The 20,679-nt window shown below is 40.8% G+C and overlaps 1 protein-coding gene across 2 annotated transcripts in view; it reads right to left on the bottom strand.

Moving 5' to 3' along the window:
* The window catches only part of LOC138285877 (multidrug and toxin extrusion protein 2-like), a 445,083-nt gene that overhangs the window by 378,652 nt on the left and 45,752 nt on the right, over positions 1 to 20,679 (bottom strand). Inside the window, exons 3-4 of one of the 2 annotated variants that reach the window (XM_069226369.1) lie at positions 10,705 to 10,792; positions 6,967 to 7,035 (exon numbers count right to left, since the gene is read on the bottom strand). In XM_069226369.1, the coding sequence (XP_069082470.1) occupies positions 6,967 to 7,035; positions 10,705 to 10,707 (72 nt within the window). In that variant the 5' untranslated portion in view covers positions 10,708 to 10,792. The remainder of the gene's footprint in view (positions 1 to 6,966; positions 7,036 to 10,704; positions 10,793 to 20,679) is intronic. The other variant, XM_069226368.1, reaches the window with a different exon arrangement.

Genomic DNA, 20,679 nt, shown 5'->3' with positions numbered 1-20,679 from the left:
CGCAGCGAGCAACTCCAAGAGCGGTCCTGAGGCCTCCCTTGCGAATGGGACTTGAAGCTTTTGGCTGCTCGTCATACGACTCCATGCTCCATGACCCGCTCGCGGATGGCCTTGGGATTCATGGTCTTGCATTACACATGGTTGCAGAGTTGTGGTCCTGCTCCAGGTACCACAGACACACCAAGTAGCAGTCCAACACAGACATCTGCCTACGATAGGCAACACAAGGCTTGAACTCAGTGGGTTTTTTCATGGACTTATCAGAAAAATAAAAGGAAAAAAGGCACACCAGTTGATTTCCACAAAATGTAGAAAAAATCCAGTCAAAATATGACTGAAGGGAGCTCGCCCAGATCCGCGCTAAGGATATGGAGAACAAGGATCTGAAGTCAGCGTGCTTGGGTGGCTCACTGCACATCGCTTTCAGGCACGGGCGCCTCCTCTGCCACACTGAGCTGAATGACGCCACCTTCTTGCGTGCAAAGGGATTGCTCAAAACTATACAGATCCAGTCTGAGTTTTCAGCTCTTCATCTGACAATGGGTAAGCTGAAGACGGGAGGCATAATTCTGCATGTAAATTTTTTTTCACTCCTAATGGTTTACTGAAAGGGAGTGGGGGTAAAAGCGACTCACTTTCAAATGACCTGCCGGCTATTTTAACATCTACCGATCGTGCATGAAGCACAAGTGCATTGTAACCCCCAACCACCACAGCATTTGATTTGGATTCTGTCCCGTCCACTTTAATTGTAGCTACAGATTCATGGACTTCCTTTTTAGAAAATGAAACTGCTCCGAAACGAAAGAGAAAAGCTCCCATAGCTGCTGAACCTCAAGACGTTAATACGTCACCCATTACCTCCACTCTGTCAAAAATTATAAGTCCTTTGTGAAGGAAACTATTCATGACTTTTTGGAGGCCCTATGTCAAAATTAACATTTTTATAGGATGAAAGCCTACGCCCGTTGGTACTGGTCTTATAGGCAATAGAAGACAAGCTGGCGAAAATGGAATAAGGGTGGGTGCGGCCAAATAATTCCAACTCTATTCGCTCCTTGGAGAGAAACAAGGGGGAGAGCACTGCCTGAAAAGGGTGCCAACCAAGTTATGGCCAGTACCTCTCTATGACAGTGCAATCATGAAGTCAGAATTGCAAAACAAGACCCCTGTTCGGAGGCCAGATGGCTCAGCATTGAAGTCCACAGATTTAACCCCTACCGTCTGCCCTTCTGTAGTCGTTCTACCACAAAGAAATTAAGGGACCAGCTAAACTACAGAGTCATTCACTGGCCTGTGAAGAACTCAAAGTTTAGCTTAAGAAAGGCCACAGGTATCTTAATGATATGTAAGGTTTCCTGAAATGGTCACTTGCCTAATTCGTTTAAGGGGAACGTTGCGATTGTTAACTTCAAATAATCATTACCTGGCTTATGATGTACTTTGATACCCAATTGCCTATATGCCAAATTAATTCTGTTACTTTTTTCTTTTTTTAACCATAGGCATCTAAGCTTCAGGATGCACCATCCAAGTGCCAACCTTGACTTCCAAACTCTGCCTAACCACCAGGCTGAGTCCAGTCTCAGCAATTGCTCTGCCCTTCCCAGATCTAGACTCTAGAATGTTCATCCAATCACTCCCTTCGACACTTCAGATTCTTTTTGTTAGAACCAGGGAGAAGGTGAGTCTAGCGGACTGAACCTAGGAATGGCCAGTTGAATTGCAAGACTTTCCACTATAGTGTGTGATGAGTCCTACCAGGGTTCCGTGCTAAACCAGGACAACTTGTTGCTGCAGGAAACTTTGCCAAGGAAATACTTTTTGTAACTGATATATATGTTTCTCCAAAACCACAAGTCCTTTCCCTTCAGGAAGGGTAAAATCTGGGTTGCCTCCTTGGTTAGAAGCAGCTTACCTGGTCTTAAAAACCACATTCATGTGGAGTGTTCTTTTATACAGGCCTTTCGTCTAAAATGGACCACTAATTTATGTTTAGTGCTGATAAATGTTTACAATGGTGATCTTTTGTACAACGATATTTGTAATTTCTGTTTGGTTTTATTTTACAGGCAACCTGCAAATTTTATTGCAAAGCTAGGTGGGTTGAAATATGTTAGTGGGAGCAAATTTAATGCTAAGTTAGGAGGCAGATATCCTTTTATCTACACTGATCAGGACACTGAAGGCACCATTTTAAATAATTAATGTAAGAGGTACGCTCTTTTAAATGCCTTGCAATTAGTGAATAGAGTACCTCAGTTGTTCCAACTTTTGTATACCACAGCACTAATTCGATCATGGATTACATCCTTGCATCAAGAGAAGTAAAATTTCATCTTAGAAGCAGAGATTAACACTAGTATTTACAGGTATTTGATTGATTATTACTCTAGCTACCCCTATGGGGAATAAGATTGCAATTTCTGGGGATCGACTGAGTTTGAAAGTTTAAAGAAATGGTATGCAGCTGGCTTGGAAATTAGTAGCTACTGGATCCCTGATATTTAATTTGACTGCATCCAATCAATATCCTTTTGATTGCTGCTTATCTGTGACTATATTGCCAGCAAAAGTCATGAGATTTTGTGATGCTGGGGAATAAAACCTAAGAGCTGTTATGAAAACATATAAGATGTACCCAATTCCTGGTTAAATAATTAGCAAACAAAGGATTTTGACAAAAACAGGGAACGGATTATAGAGAGTCAACTGCTTTAACAGATAAGCTCTTTGAAAATATATTAAAACAAATATATAACAAAAAAAAGGAAAAAACAAGAACTGCAGTGAGGTCTGGGTGAATCTGGTAATTTTGTGTAATGAGATTCTAGTGCTTTTTGGAAAGCAGATAACCTCTCAAATACACATAAAAAAACACCCCTCTAGTTTGGCTGTATCCAACCAGACTGAGAGCTGGTAAATCATTGTCAAAATGTACATTTCATTGGGATAGAGCAATGCTGCAATTGAGGGCGATATTCCGATTTAACCTTTGTCAATAGTGTTCAACTTTGCAGAAATAAATCTGGCCATCCTGAGAAATCCATCTAATAAAGCCCCAGGCCCAGACGAGGTCCCAATGAATCTGAATAAGGAGTCCCTTGAGCTATGCCCCACCTTACTTACCAACAGTATGAACTGTACTTGTAAATCAGGGTTGTCTTCTTCATGGAGATCTGCCATTATTGTTGCCATTTTTTTTTTTTTTAGAAAAGCAAACACAATTACCGTAGCTGCTATTTGCCAATTTAGTTGTTGGGTTCTGTAGTTAATGTTATAGGGATGGTTGTCTTGGACGGGATCTTGATATGGGCTTCTGACTGCCATATCTTTTCAGATACCCAGTTTGGGTTCTGTTTAGGAATTGGGAGATTGGAACAAGGTTCAAACTTACATCTTTTAATTGTAAAATATACTGTTGCTAAGTCATGTCCCCTTTATTTGTCCTTTATGGATCTATCGGCGTATTTGACTACATTAATAGATCTAAACTGTGTTCAATTATACTCTATAAAGGTCTGGATAATGATATGGTGCACTTTCTTGGGGCACTATACTGTAAACACTCAACTAGGAATAGATAGGGGGAGAATGGCGAACATACTGGTCCTTTTAACTTGGTCTGGGTGTCCGATAAAGATGTGTTTGGGCACCCACTTTATTTTTTATATTATTGACTTGAAGCATATTTAATCGATGAAGGCCATGATATGCTGGTGGCTAAAAACAAACCAGTTCCTGTGGTGCTGTATGCCAATGATGCGGTTCTTGTGGGGAGGACCACAAACGGTCTGAGTACCCTTATTAAATCATTGGTGAACTTTATGAATGTTCTGAGCCTTGAAACCAATCGGAGTAAAACTTTTTATATAGCCTGCAGACGGAAAAATATCAAGAACAGTAACTTCCTGATTTAAGGGCGTCATATTTCAAAGACCTTCGTCTTCCCTTATTCAAGAGTGACTTTTGACAGTATGAGCACCTGGGATCAACGTATCTCAATTAGATAATGCTTCTCACAATCAGTTTGAAGAAGAAAGGTATAATTTTTGTCTGTTTAGCATGTGGTTTTGGCCAGGAGATTCCCTGTCTTTTTTATGTTAAGAATTGCTTAGATCATTTGGGTGGGTTATTATAGCCTTAGAACCCGCCGTAGCAGGCTCTAGCGGCTATTAAAGGCCCGCTCCCCGCGCATTTAACAAGGGAGAGGGACTTTAATAGCCGGTAGAGCCCGCTACGGTGGGTTCTAAGGCTATTAGAACATTCTGCCACTCAGGGCAGAATGTTCTATTAAAAAACAAAAATAAAGAAATTCACGGAGCCTGAGGGGATTAAAATCCCCTCGGTCTCCGTGAGGCTTTGTTCACAGCTGTTGCTGTGAACAAAGCGAACATTGGAATGTTGGCGCTGCGGGCTTTTACCGGCCAGTAAAAGCCCGCAGTACTCCATTGTTTTCAATGGAGCCCCAAGCATGCCAATGTTCTAAATCTGTTTAGAAAATTAACAACAATACAAAGCAAGGACAAACTATGGCTAAAACAAGCTTTTTCCGAACTGAAGGAGAGAGGGGGAGAAATATATAAAAATATATATATATAAAAAAATTGTCTGTCAGAGCCCAAATGGAAGTTAGAACCTATGTAGGTTTGAAAGCTTATCTGGTTTTTGTAATTAATTTCTGGGATCGCTCTTTGCTTACTCGATTTAGACTTTCATTAGATGGGCCTGGAGCTTGTCACTGCAATAGCCCAATCCTAAATTGACGTTTTGTGCCCTTGTGATGAACACTCACCCCAGAACCTTTGTGTTTTATTTGCTTCTGCAAGTTCTATTCTTCTTATTTATAATTCTGACCCTAAAGCTCACTGGCATAAGAAAATGTACTGCCACCTTAATATTCTTTCAAAAACTCCAATCCATGGAAGTCTGTTTAAATGTATGTGCTTCTCTAAAAACAGCTATTCACCTTTGCAAGTCCCCGATGTTTTAACCAATTTTTATATGCATTAATTATAACTGAGTTTTTGCTTTTCATTGCTTGTATATACCAAATTTGTGATTTTAATCAGAATGGATTTTTTATTTATATTGACATGATTATTGATGCTTTTTTATGCCGGTTAACTAATAATCAGATAAAGACTTGTTACTGATAGGGTCGTACCTAGCAAAACAGGTGGCAATCCTGAATTGATATCGTGATGCCTTGAACCAAGGTGTATTACTAAACTGGAAACCTGTATTCCCAAAGGCCTTAATACAGAAGAAGAGTTGAATTTCCATTCAGGATAGTTGATATTGCACTTTCACACTTTTTGGGCTAAAAGTTTGTGTTGCCTTGTGTTTAACTGTGTATTTGTTTTTGACTGGTATTTTAATTCATTTGATTGCTCTGTTCCGATACAGGCACCTGAATATGGAATATGGCATGGACAATGAAAGTGTGTGTTGTTAAATTAAACTGTCACCCTTAAGCACATGGAAACCCTTGCAGGTAATTAGTGTAATATACAGATCAATATTATAGCGTAACATCTTTACATAAGAATTTTGGCACCCACTTGGGCTATATATGTGAACAATGACAATCTATCTGGGTCTGCTTCGAGTGATGTCAGCATGTGCCTACATGGGCTATATTGCTGTAAAAGTGCTGGCTTAGTGACTGTCATTTTATTTTCTGGCAGAATTTTATATTTTATGCTAATGAGCATCTTGAGGCATATATGAGTACACAAAAGCAATACACTTTGTGTAAATATGTAATGCTTCTATTAGAACAAACATGCTCTTGACTTTCGAGATCACAGCTCTGCTCAAGTGAGCGCCTAGTTTTCCAAGACGGCACCAGTTGTAGCAACGATCATTCTTAATTATATTTGGACATTTTCATACAATGTATTAAAATTTAGAGCACTTAGCAATGTCCCGCTGATTGGAGTGTAAAGTTTTAAAGACCCTCAGTTACTTTCAAAGCTATGGAAGCCATTTGAAATATCACATGTTTTATAAATTGGGTTTTCCATAGTCCTTTGAATGTGATTCAAACATGTTTCAAGATGGCTAATCTTCTCTGATGTAGCCATTACTTACAGACAGGTTCATTGTTTGTATCCATGAACTCTGCACTATTTATTACAGTTTGTACATACACACACCTATGCAAATTTGATATTATACTTTTTTTGTTTAGATTCTTATATTCGTGTACTTGACACAAAGTATATAAACTCAATATTTTGGGGGTCTATATTATTTTTTTAGGATGAGATTTTGCTATCAAACTAAATGAGAAATGACAACACCCTTAATATGGTAGCATTTAGAATCTTGGAACGGGAACATTTACTAACAAGCTGTAAAGCGTAACCTATATCTCAGGTTTATAACAAACTATACGGTAAGACGGATGTATTGCCCTCATGGCTTTGTTAGTCAGTTTTTGTTTTTCAATAAAAAATAATAAAAAAAATATATAATAATATATTTCTAGAGTCATTTTATCAGGAATGTTAGGTCCCTATACAATTTCCATCCTGCCTCATTGCATTCTTATTGCCCTCTTTGTGGTTGCTAGAGAGCCTAACTTATGATCCTCTACAGTTGGGGCATAAAGGGAGCATCAGTACGACTGTCTTAAAAGATTACATGTAATATTTACAACATCCTTATGAAATACACAATAAAACACTCTGTACCCATCCCAACATGGATGATAGCTAAACTTTGAGTTATGTTGAGCTTGCTATTGCACGCTAGACTTTATTTTGTTCAAAGTTGCCTTTTTTCAAGTGGAATTTCACACATACATTCACCTAAGTGTGAATTACCTATATGCTTAATTGAAACCTTTCTAGTAAAACATATGTGCATTTTGGAAAGTTTAAAACCCTAGTGAAATGCAATATCAAAAAATCAGTTTATTCGTGGACATGCTTGTTAATAAAAATGGCCCCTTCTTACCTGGGATATTAGAGTGTCACATGCGGAGGACAGTCCAGAACCAACTGATATTCCAGTAACATTTATTATCTGTAAACCACGACAACAAACAATTAGCATTCACTGAAGGCCCAGACAGGTTGGGTTTCACAACAAGTTTTTCATAATACCATGCACGTTCTATCATTACACATATCCAGCATTCTTGATGGCCTGGACTACAAGCCTTGAGCTCATGGATAGCTTAAGGATTTTGGTGGTCCCAGGTGAAATAGAATTAGGCACCCACTGCTCAGAACAACATTAAAAAAATATATATATATTTTTCTGCTTATTCACGGCCATGGCCACTATAGTTGCATTACTGACAATCCTCTTTTTTGGCTAGACACCATCTTGGCCCAACCCCTTTAATAGTCCCTCACAGACTAGGCGGCACCAGAGAAGCAGAAAGACAAGTTTTTCTGTTTAGTGCACTTTCAGTCAGATGACTGCACCAGCCCAGCAGCGGCTCCAGATTGACGGCTGAGTCATGGAGGGAACATATACTGCGCTGCTTCTCTGTACTGCATAGTGACATATGTGGCCAACCCTCGGGCCTAACTTCGCAGAAGCAGTCCATAGCTGAGCTGCACCAAAAAAGAATAAAAACTAGTGAGCCTACCAAGCCATCTAGCCACAGTGTGTTGCGCAGCTATGTCAGCACCATTCTTTGAGAATACAGTGCTGATGGCTGTACTTGTTTACCACACTGCCTGTGCTGTGTAGGACTGGTATTCAGAGTCAGGAGGAGTGCAACTGAGCTGTAATTTGTCCCTGTTGTCCTAGGTGTTGTCTGAGAGCCATGGCCTCAGCTATGAAAGGTCTAAAAAGCCTGCTGCGTGGGTGTAGGGGTCAGGCGTTGGTGAAATTGAAAACCCTAACCACAGCCAAGAAGAGGGCAAAGTTCTTGGTGGAACGGCTGGTGGGTGCAAAGACCCAAAGAATGATCTGTAGTGAAATCTCCTCAAACCGTTCTAAAGCAGAATATTCTTTGTCACCAATAAGGCGAGGATGCTTGGACATCCCAAGAGAAGTACGTAAACCTCATCAAGGTTCCACTGTGACGTGCCACACAGTTGCCCACTGCTCGGCCCAAGCAGTCAGTCAGGTTCAAGACAGAATTTATTGAGAGTTTCAATGCATCACTACTATTCTGGATAGCATGGGCAAGGGATGGCCAAAAGACTTCGAGAAAAGCTAGTAAAACCTGTGCCACCGTGCCCAAAAGAGCATAGGAGTAGTAGGCGAGAACACAGCTAGCATTCGCTGAGGCTTGTAGAGAAAACCCATAATAAAACTGACAAGTTATATAAATAGTTGAATGAGAGACTATGTAAAGTAAATTGATTTCAGATTGGATCATTTTGATTAGCATTACTGCCTGGATGACAGTCAATGAAAATCAGAGTTCTGGACTGGAACATAGTTAGTTCCACATCGACTTAATATGAATTGTCAGATAACAATATTACTGCCCTTGTATAACCTGTGTGTGTAACAACTACAATTATATAAATTCACCGAAAAAAACAAACATTACAGGGACATTATACTTAGGCTCACATTTTAAACGTACCAAACCACAGGAATTCACCAGTTAGAGTTATCTCAAATAACTATAACTTGTGCCCTAAGGTAACAATAACTTGACTCCATTTATATTTGGAAGTGGTTCCTGTTGAGGTTTAATTTCTGTCAAATATGCATGTGGGTCAGAAAGGCCTAGCCGTTTAAAAAAATGTTTTTGGGGGGGGGGGGGGGTGGCATGGTCTCCCTCTCCCAGCAAATTGTGGCCCCGGGGACCCCATCTCCTGGTGCCTGGTCTCTTTTTTTTTTTGTTTTTTTTTTTTTTTAGAGGAGGAGGGGCGCGCGGCACCTCTTGCCTGGCCGATTCTGGCCCTGAGGACGTGGGTTCTGTGCTCGCTGCGCCACTGGATTCAAGCTAGCCTGGCTGATGAAGGGTGATACCCTGAAACCAGTTGCAGGATGCTTGTTTCCAGTCCAGGTAGGACGTGGCTTGGCAGTTCGCCTGGAGACCACGGTCAAGACTGATTTATATATGACTGGATCCAAACTGGGGTGGCATGGTGGGCAAAAAACACAGTGTGACTGGGGGTGAATGTTTGCATTGTTCAGCAGTCAGTCCATCATCTGTACTTTTTGCAATACACTTAATGGCAGAGAACCACCACTTCTCCGAAGCGAACAGGTACTCTACAGAGTGAGCAGCTGCACTTCAATACTTCTACTTAAAAGCACTGATTTAGTGGTCAAGATTCCCTTGTAAATGATCCTCTATGCATCTCTAGCTTCACATTTGAGCAGTATATTTTTGTTATCTACATTTTGCTTCACTCTGGTGTTAGGTTCGAGCTTTGAAAATATCACGAAGATATGGTTGTGACTTGGTCCCACAAAATGGTGGGGGAAGATTCGACGAGCTTCATGCCTCTCGTCAGCCATATCTTTCTTGTCAGGGAGAGAGCTGTTAAAGAGTACAGGGCCTACAGGTGGAAAAATACGCCCTTCCAAATGAGGCTCAACAGCATGTCAGCCTAGGTGTGACAGCTGGGTAATACACAGGAAGGTGGGCCCACACACAGAGCAGGGGGTTCAAGAACATCACAGTAGCTCCCAAGCCCCACCAATGGCACTTGCAAGACAGAGGCACAGCCTCTTACCCCAACCTAAACAGTGAGCTCTACACAGAACAGTAGAACTTGCCTTTGTCCCCGCAGGACTTGGCTGACAGTATTGATCACGCCGAGCATGGAGGAGAACAGCAGGGCCCACCTATGCTCACATCACACACTGGAGACCAGACAGCTGAGCACCTGGCCCTAATGATCGCCGAGCTGTAGCACTATGGTGAAAGTAGGACACCCTCTCATTTCAACTAAGCAGGTAACGGACGAGACAGCAGGGGTGTGGAATTCCTATAGCCAATGCCCTAGATATATTGTTTGGGGTCAAGGGAAAGACGTTTTCAAGTTTATTTTGTCCTTGGGACAAGTAGGCCCAACCACCTGCAGCACAAAACTTTTGGCTGCCAATTTACAATATCACATTATGGAGCAGGGAGGGGAATTGTCTGCACTCGAGGTAATGTCTGTGTCCATCTGGTATTTGTGTCCATATGCTAATGTTGTTCAAACTTGTATTTATGGTTCATTAATGCAAAGCTTTCATTATTAGGCTGAGCGCTCTAAATAAATGTTGGTAGCTTGGACTGCACTACTGGCAGTGGTTCTAGTGAAAAAATGTGCACATACATTTGTAAAGTTTAACCATATGAGGCTATTTATAAAACTCCCAGAATGCTCTGATTAGATGCAAATATTTGCAGAAGCTTTATTTTGCTTTCAAATTAATATGTTCACCAAAAAATACAACCAGGAAAACAATTTTGCTAAACTACTGTAAAATGTTAGGTACTGTTTCTTTGAAGTATCAGTTAGTACAATGTGTTGATATATGCTAGTATTTCCCAAAAATATTTATAAAAGACAAAACTTAATGTATGAGTCAAAAGTAAAATACAAACTTTACCACAAAATATAACTTACTACATGGTATTTCTGTATTTTTCGGCATGTACAAATCAACAAATCACAATTCATCATACATTATAGCAAAACAATACACCAAACTAATCAAATCATACAGGTTTCCATAAATATAATAGAAACAGACCAATAATTGTCATAACATTATCACCATTCACACTGTGATATTCCGTATGCCTTAGGTCTACAATTGTTGATGTTGCCAACACATGTTTCGCAGAATCTCCACTTCTTCAGGGCTAAAGAAACAACATAAAGTAAAAAAAAAAAATTAAAAAAAAATTAAAAAAAAGAGTAAAACACTGCAAGACAAAAAAAAAATAAAGACACCATAAAATTCCAACTCTCTTAAAACACGGCATTGAACTCAGACAAATTTACCTGACACAACCAGTTGACAGAACAAATATTGGTATTCTGTAAAGTAACCAAATAAAGTTACATACAATCAAAAAGAATAACATTCGTTATGGTGAGTTTCTGAGACTCAAGCATAAACTGTAGTGACTCTGAGGAGTTTGAGGTGCAAGCAATTGAGTGTATACAAAGATTTCAGTCAAGAGGCTATCCCAGTAATAGCCTTGTTTAGGGATTAACTAGGGCATGTAAAATGTTGCGTACATCTTTGCTGGTTGAAACAAGGAAGATTAGAACTAGACGCACAAAAGATCTTGAGATTCGATTTAACACTACCTTTTGTGCTGAGAACAGGCAACCTACTCAGCCCTAGTGATACTACAAGATACCTATTAGCCCCTGAGAAAACATGAATGAATTCAAACCGTTGAGAAACTATCACTGTGGAAATTGTGTTTACTGTCAGTATATTAATGCTACCTACAATATGTTGCCTCAACAAAACAAGCCTAGAAAAAAAAGATGGAGGGAATATTTGGGAGCAATTAGACATGCTGATTCCAGATCTCGCCCGGCGGTACACATTTCGAGAACAATCATCTGGATCAATTGAGCCAGATCACATTTATGGGCAATGATCAAATGTACTTGTTTGTCTCTTCTTTTATAGGTCTTTGATTGTATCTGGAGAAGGGAGGTTTTCTCATTGAAGATTACATTGAAGGTTCTTTTTTTTTTTTTAATGTTTCATAGCCACATGTAAAAGTGAACCAACAGTTTTTGCATATTAAGTGATGCATTTTCGAGTGACTGGCAGGCCAGGTTGGCGTAGAAGAAAGGGGAAAACAGATTTTCTCTTTTTGGGAGGTCATGAGTTCTGGCTGCGCTTGCCCCAATGAAATATCTTATTTTCTGGGGTAGCGTGTTAATGCTGCAAGAGGATCATTTTTATTTTGGCGGACAATATTTTGTTTTTCCCGCAATTGTAGATAATACTTAGCATGGAGGTAATCCTGCTTACAAGCCAAGGTATGTTTTATGATTATGATTCCTTTGGACATTTTGGAAAGTGGGAAGCATGCTCTATTCCGGGAGGCAATAGCGGCAGTTACACAATAGTGAATCCTCTGGGTTTATCCTTTAGGTTATATATTTTCGAGCGACTGCTAGTCTGGGTTAGCGTACCAGAAGGCTGGAAAATAGACACTTTATTTTGAAGGTATGAGTTCAAGGCTGTGCTTGCCCTGATTAAATATTACCTTCGCCCTCATTTTTTCAGTGGTATCTTTTGGATGCTGTAAGTCAGTGGTTTCCAATCCATGGTCTGGAGACCCATTGGGGTCCACAAAGCTCTTCAGGGGGTCCGCAACGGCGTAGAAAATTTGAAAACGCACTGTAAATCTATGGGAATTTGAAATTGGAGGCTAAAAATTAAATTAGTATCCTCAGATTGATTAATGGGAGATGCATCAAACAGAATACAGTATGCATCAAACAGAATACAGTATGGACGATGTGTGGCTTCAATTTAATTTTGGAAAAGCTCCAACCTTCCTACTAAAATATTTTTTTTAATTTATATTTGTTTGCAAATTAATTAAAATGTGTTATTCGTGTATGCATTTGATGAATACTAGTTTCTGTATTTTTGTGTATTGTTCTGCCCTTCAAATCATCGACTATGTTTAGTTCGGGATACCTGGCTTCCAGTACTGACTCAGTGGGGGTTCAACAGTTTCCAATAATGATTCAGAGGGGGTCTCTGGGATCGAGTAACGATAAAGTGGTGGTCCACGCAAGTCAAAAGGTTGGAAACCACTACTGTAAGCGAATAATTTCTAGTTCGGTAGTAAATATTTTCTGGTCACCACAACTGTACATGGTAGTTGGTAAGTAGGTAAATTTTTGCTTGCAGTTTAGATGTGATATTCATTATGATCTCTTTATGACATTTTGGTATAGAGGGACTCAAGTTCCATTCCGGGATTTAATTGCAACATTATGGGAAAGCTGTTTTTGAATTTGAATGCGCATCAACTTATCAAATACGAACTGCTCAACTGTGATAGATGAGCCTTAAAACTGTTAGCTTATATTATATAAAAGGGCTTCTTTTGTATCACAGCCCTTTAGTGATCTTGACTCGGAGACTTGTGCAGAAATGTCATCTGGTTGGGAGGGAAATATGGCACTTTTAGGATAATGTAGGATTTTGTATGAGCAGACTGTGCATGTCCCTTAAATTTGAGCTATGGTTAACTCTCAGAAACAATACAGTAGCCAATATGACACTTATTTGCCATGAATTACTGAGGCATAATAGAAAGTTGATTTAGTAGTCAGGGAATTAGACGTTTGTTATGTGTATAATAGGGTGAGTGCAACTTCGTGCAAATCCACTTTAGAATCTCTTTTATCCTAGGTTACTGGTTCCGACTTGATTCGTATTGATTCACACAATATGTCCAGGGTTTTCTCTGTATTTTCTTTCAATGTGGGGCGTTATATTCAAAATATATTGATTTGGAGAAGTTTTTAACTCAACATCAAGGGTGGACACCGTGCAGTATTATGTAGAGCTCTGACTTAATTGTGTACTAAGTCTATAAGCCACAGAGTAAGTTGTCTTTTGTTTTCACTCTTAGGAGTGAGCTTCATTAATTTTGTAGGTGTACTAGATGATGTGATGGTCCGAGATTTTGGCAAGTTTGGCATCTATCAAGATAAGTGGGGGGGACCGGGCTTTCGAGTTACTTTTTAATTTATGGATGATGTGCCAATTATGTTAATTGGGTGTTTGTTTGCTGTAAGGGTTATTTTTCTCCAACTGAGGATTCTTTTTTGTATGATTTGGTGTTTCTCAAGGGATCGTCTTTGTAATATTTGAGTGTGTATAGGAGGCTTTTATTTAATTGTATTGATGGAGTTAAAGTTAGAAAAGTGTTTTCAGATCTTTTAGGGGTTTTTAGGATTAGAGTGTATTTAAGATTCACTTGATGTTTGTGGTTTGGTATTTTCATTTTTTTTTTAGGGGCTAAACTGTCTATCCTCACATTTAGCAGTGATTTAACCTTTGGTCTTGATATACGGAACATGACCATCAGTCACTTCTGGTGCTCTTGTGATGAAGTGAATGAAGAAGACGTTATCTGTACTCTGAATAAGTCTTTGTTAAGTTTCATCTGCATGTTTCGTGAGAATGGGCATTCTTTGGCGCACCTGGGCCTCTCAAATGACTGATTAAGCACTTTTTGATTTTCCATTTAGGTCCTTGCATGATACTGTTCGCATGATCAATCTGACTTGATATCATTGGTATTGGTTCGCTCATTAGTGATACAATAATGGAGATGTGTTCAATTTAAATTCTTGTATTTGGTTGTTGTAAGTTATTTGTTGATATTTACTTATAGCTCACCTCTATCCACACATTATAACTTTAGGGACGTTTTGGGTTTTTGGGGTTTTGTCACCGACTCCAGATTGGGCTCTGATAGTTATTTGTTCACAAACACATTTGCAGGCTAATAGATCTTTTCTTTCCTTTCTGGATGTCTAACAGGTTTTATTCAATTTCTTTGTATGTTTCTCTGTTCTGTTCTTTTCATTTTAGGTAACTTTATTTGGTTACTTTACAGCATACAAATATTTGTTCTGTCGACTGGTTGCGTCAGGTTTTTTTTTTTGTCGGAGTTCAATGCACTGCTTTAAGAGAGTTGGGGCCATATGTACTAACATTTTTTCCCCATAGACACAGAATGGGTAAAAACCTTTGCTACATCTGGCCCTAGGTGTTTTATGATGAGTCTTTATTTTTCTTGGCTTTGTTTTTGCTCTTCAATTTCTTCTTTTGTTTCTCTGGCCCCGAAGAAGCAAAGATTCAGCGAAACAAGTGTTGGCCACCCCAGCAACTGTAGAGCTAACATACGGAATATCACAATGTGGATGGCAATGATGTTATGACAATTATTGACCTGTTTCCATTATAGTCATGAAAATCTGTATGATTTGATTAGTTTGGAGTATCTTTTTTACACAATGTAGGATGATTTGTTGATTTATATTTACAGAATAAATCAGAAATACCTCACAGTAAATTCTCTTCATTGGTAAATTTGTTATTTTTCCTGTGACTTAATAATTAAGTTTTGCCTCGCCACAACCTTATTGAATATGTAGCTATGAATTCAGGCAGATAAACGGACTTTAGTGGGTGAGAGCGCAGGGCCACCTATCAGTTTATCCAATCCTTTTGGAAACATGAAAATAAACAAGCATTGGCAAAGCCAATAGGTCAGACATTGGTGGTCAGTCTTAGTTTTGTCAATGTGTGTCTTCTTTTGACATGGCTTTTGTAAAACTTGATTGTTGTGGGAGCTGCTGGGCCCTCACTATTGTAACAATCACTGGCAAAAGCAAAAATATTTCTGGACTCAAAAAGCACACATTGCTACAGTAGTTCTTGGCACTGAACAAAACTACTTTTTGTGGCGATATGCTCCTTGTGAAAGCGCAGATTCCGATCATTCTGTGAAGCCAGCCAATAGATGGGTAGAAAGAGAGAATTTTAATAAAAACAAAAGTTCTTTGTTAACTTCAGACCTAATTGGAGACCCAGTTCTTAAAGAAAGTAACAAAAGCGCACCAATGATCTAATCCTCTGCATTACTGCAGATTTTTCATTTTTTAGGAATTCACTAGAATTTACAGAAGTAGACCAGGAAATTGGACTTATAGGAAATATTTGTGAACTGTATTTTAGCACGAGCAAGTAAGAAATGTGAATATTTGCTCATGTGAAACTCTGTAGAGTTTACTTTTCTCTAAACACAAGTTTACTTTTCTCCAAACACTTTTTTCTCCTCCCCAAACCTTGGAAGACTGTGGTCCAAAGTACATTTTCAACCTTTCTCAGGATGGGAAGAGATTAGAGAAGAGCTAGTGAAAAGCAATAAAACATGCAAGTTAGGAGGTTTGCACAGACTCAAAGAGCATTTCAACTCTGGAATTAATGCTTACTACTACCTCCAGCCTTAGTATGTAGATCTTCAAGAAGGTAGCAATATAAGGAAACTGCTAGTACTTCAGTACTACTATATAGTAAGAGCCCTGGCATGTTGGCAGGTTATTATCAGAGCTCTCACGCAATAAGATTACTCCAATAATCAGTCGCAGCACTACAGGGGACCAAAACCACAAGACAATTTTTTTACAGGGCAAGTTCATTTATGAAGCAACCTGTCCCTTTGACAAGAAGAAATTGTATTAAATTCCACACCCCTGAGACTGGGAGTCTAGAGGTGAGGCCCAGTTACCATAGCACGCTGTGTGCACAGCAAAAGCGAGTGAGCAGACTGTTAGTACCCAGCACGGTGACCTGACATGAATAGAACCACAGAAGTGAAGGACAGCTCCCCCATGGGTATCCAGAGGCGAAAGCCTTGCACTACGGCAGAAATATAAATGCACCGGCCATGCTCCACCTGAGTGCTGAGTGGTGGGACCAAATATAGTGCCCAGGAGCAATATACTTGACACAGAGAAACAAGACCCTACCTTTGAAGTGGGAACAAGAGATGTAGAAGGTGTGATCGCCAGGTTGGAACTATGGATTCTGCATGAAAGACACCAGCACACAAGTGATGTTCAGTAGAGAAAGCAAAATAAGAGGGCTCGATTGCACCAAAATTTGGTGGCAGGATGGTATAGAGAGAGTGGCTCGCACCCTTGTCTGCTGACTAAGTACTTGCTGCAAAGTCCTCAATTATGCCACTACACCCACTAAAGAAAAATAAAGAGTGATAAAGGATCTATTCACAAGGTCAACAACAGCGAAGTCCGTCCCTTTGAGCAAGGGCAAGGAAAAGCAATGCAAGCAGCAGGATTGGAGGAAATGAATGCCCACCAGTAGACAGCAATCACATCAAACTGTATGGAGAACATCTTCCACAACCGTCAAGAGGTTATCAAACTTTTGATTCAATATCAGCTAGGATATATAGGACAAGAAGAAAAAAAAAAAAAAAGAAAAAAAAAAAGTTAAATGATCTCTCAGAGAGGTTTTTGCAAATGGAGGACACAGCTGACATGAGAAAAGGTTGACTTCTTGGGCCTGGAGTATTAACTTTGAGGTTAGAATAGAACAAGTTCAAATAACAGCAGATGACTCCCTGTACATTGAAATGGAATGAACCCGCCACTTCAAACATCATAAGCCCTAAAGCAGAAAAACAGATATTTTGACACCAGTCCACCATTTCCATATGAAAGAACACCATTACTGCAGAAAAACCAGAGCACAATGTTGAGTTAAAATGGGCCAAATTCCTTCTGTTTTAAGACTCATCCTATACAATTCTACAAGACCGCAGGTCATTTTCTTAGGTTACAAACTTCCTACCATCTAAGAAAATAGCCTACAACTAGGGTCATCCATTCAGACTACTATTCAATCTGAATGGTCAAACTTCCAGACATGGACCCTCGAGGAGATCCAGATTACCCTACAACTGAACGACAAAGAAACAATAAAATGACTGCAAAATTGGGCGAGGCACAGGAGGCTTAGCTCACCATATTAAGACTCCATATGAAGACTCCCACAAAAAACAGATAGACGAAAGCAGGAACAAGAGAGATCAACAAAACAGACTGCTAGAGTTATGCAAATGGAACAAGGCAAGGCTCGGTGTGTGTTGGGGTGGTGGGGGGCATCTGTAAGAGATTCCAAAAGCCCAACTGACAAGAGGAGAGACAGTTCTCACAGCAATAGTCCTGACTGATGAGTTACCTCTGTAACCAAGACCTCGCATAAGCGATATATTCACAGTTCCCTCTCCACCCCCACCAATCTGGGGGTGGGCTATGGGCTTGAAAAGATACTATTAGGGGAAACATAACAAAACTATATACATACAGCACAAAGGAAGATTAGGGAGAAGCCATTTCAGGAAGGAGCCTTCATCAGCCAGTCACCCAGGTGGGGGAAGACTGAAGCCCCCCAACTTGCGCAGATGAGCTGCGACCACCGCCATCTCCTTGAGCCCGAGGGGCATTGGTAAGGCCAAAGGGTAGCACACTAAAATGAAAATGCTCATGGCCTACCTTGAACTGCAAGTAGTGTCTGTGGGCAGGCAGGATGGGGATGTGACAATACGCATCCTGTAAGTCCAATGCTACCATCCAGTCTCCTTGGTCTAGAGCAGACAAGATCTGAGCAAGAGTGAGCAACTTAAATTTCTCCTTTTTGAGGAAGAGATTGACATCCTGCAAATCTGGAACAGGGCGACAACCCTTGTTCTTTTTGGGTATCAGAAATTAGCGGGAATAACAACTACTGCCTCCTTCTGGCAGCGGGACCCTTTCTATGGCTTTCTTAGCCAAGACAGCTGTAACTTCTAGGTCTAAGTGATCCTCCATCAGCGTTCTTTTAATAGAGGCACAGAAGGAGGGAAAGACCGGAAAGGGAGGGAATAGCCCTTCTGTATCATCTGCAATACCCATTTGTCCAATGTTATAGTCAGGTAAGTCATACACAGTCCAAATTATCCTGTGCCCACCCTCTGGTATCTTGGCACTGAGCAGTCAGGCTTAACTTAGAAGGCAATATGTAAGTATTTGTGCAATAAAGCGTGCAATAACACAGTATAAACGCCACAAAAATACACCACATGTTTAGAAAAAAAAAAGAATATTTATCTGAGTAGAATAAGGTCAAAACGATCAAGATTTGATAAACACAATTGGAAATATCACTTTTGTAATGATAGAGTCTTTAGTTATTAAAAAGCAATAAGTGTCTCTTGTAAGCACAAAGTAACTGGTTTGCGTCTAAATTATCCGCACAGAACAACACAGGGGGGAGATGCACTGAAAACGGGGAGGTGTGCATCGGTTTCTCTGGGCGCACACAGATGATGCGTTGATGCTTTTCCACACAGCAAGGTCTTTGTGACGATTTCCGGAGCGCAAACTTGGATCCTCTTCGGGTTGCAGGGTATTTGGACACCCGAGGATGATGCAGAGAAATCCGGGTCGTACAGGACGAAGTCACAGGAGCTGCATCAATCCATTGGCCGCTACGGGAAAATCTTTGTCGCACAGCAGGCGCCGAGTCGATTCTTCTTGCAGAAAGTCGGGTTTGCGTCATTCCGGCTTGGCTATGCGTCGATCCAGTGGGCTGTGCATCAAAATGTCGGCCGCAATGCTGTCGCTGCGTCGATCTCCACTCTGAGATCCAGGTTGTGTCATTCCGGTTTGGCGTTGCAGTGATTTTCTCACCGCAGGGCAGGCTGTGCATCGATTTTTGCTGCACAAGGAGTTATTTGCAGAGATGAAGTCTTTTTTGGCCTGAGACTTCAAGAAAGAGGAGGCAAGCTCAATCCAAGCCCTTGGAGACCACTTCCCAGGAGAGCCAGAGGGCAGCAAGGCAGAAGGACAACAGCAAGGCAGCAGTCCTTTTCAGCAAAGCAGTCAGGTGTGTCCTTTGGGCAGCCAGGCATCTTCTCTTACCAGGTTGCAGGTTCTGGTTCAGAGTTCCTTTCCCAGTAGGTATCTTGTCAAGAAGTGTCTGAGTTGGTAGGGTCAGGGACCTCGTTTATATACCCAAATGTTCCTTTGAAGTGGGGGTGACTTCAAAGAGTGGCTTAGAAGTGCACAAAGTCCCCTTTCAGTTCCATCCTGTCTGCCAGGGCCCAGGTAGGGGGTTTGGCAGTCCATTGTGTTAGGGCAGGCCACTGTCCTTTGACATGTAAGTACAGGCCCTCCGCCCTCTCAGCCCAGGAAGACTCATTCAGTATGCAGATGTGTGCAGGTGTGACTGAGCATCCTGTATTTGGGGTTGTCTGAGTGAAATGCACAAGGGAGCTGCCAATTAACCTAGCCAGACGTGGGTTGTAAGGCACAGGGGGATTTAAGTGCAGAGAAATGCTCCCTTTCTAAAACTTCACGAGTCAGCAGGATTTTGCATTACCATTCTGTCCATACTAAATAGGACCATGTTACTCCTTTTAGATCAGACTCTAGCACTCAAATAGTATATGAAGGTAGCCCTAATGTCAGCCTACAAATGAAGCAGGCTTCACAGCAGTGAAAAACAAATTTAGGAGTTTTACACTACCAGGACATATAAACTACACAGGCATATGTCCTGCCTTTTATCTACATAGCACCCTGCCCTATGGGGTACCTAGGGCCTACCTTAGGGGTGACATATGTAGAAAAAGGGAAGTTTAAGGCTTGGGAAGTACTTTCAAATGCCAAGTCGAAGTGGCAGTGCAACTGCACACACAGGCCTTGCAATGGCAGGCCTGAGAAAAGGTTAAGGGGCTACTCAAGTGGGTGGCACAACCAGTGCTGCAGGCCCACTAGTAGCATTTGATCTACAGGCCCTGGGCACATGTAGTGCACTTTACTGGGGACTTATAAGTAAATTAAATAAGTCAACTGGGTATGAGCCAATGTCACCGTGTTTTAAGGGAGACAGCATATGCACTTTAGCACTGGTTAGCAGTGGTAAAGTATGCAGAGTCCTAAAAAAAAAACCAGCAAAAACTGGAGGGAGGCAGGCAAAAAGTTAGGGGTGCCCACTCTAAGTCTGTCAGGGCTAACAGAGATGAAATTGAATCTTCCCTTCTACCGGACACATGTGGTCTTGCAGAATCACACTAGGATGACTTGGGCGCTGTGGAGGAGGGGGGCTGGACCAGCTCTGGCCAGACCCTCTGGGTCTGAAGGTACCACAACCTCGTCCCCACACAGGTTGCTAACC

The sequence above is a fragment of the Pleurodeles waltl genome, chromosome 3_1 (assembly GCF_031143425.1).
Source record: "Pleurodeles waltl isolate 20211129_DDA chromosome 3_1, aPleWal1.hap1.20221129, whole genome shotgun sequence".
NCBI lineage: Eukaryota > Metazoa > Chordata > Amphibia > Caudata > Salamandridae > Pleurodeles > Pleurodeles waltl.
This window is presented reverse-complemented; position numbering and strand designations above follow the sequence as displayed.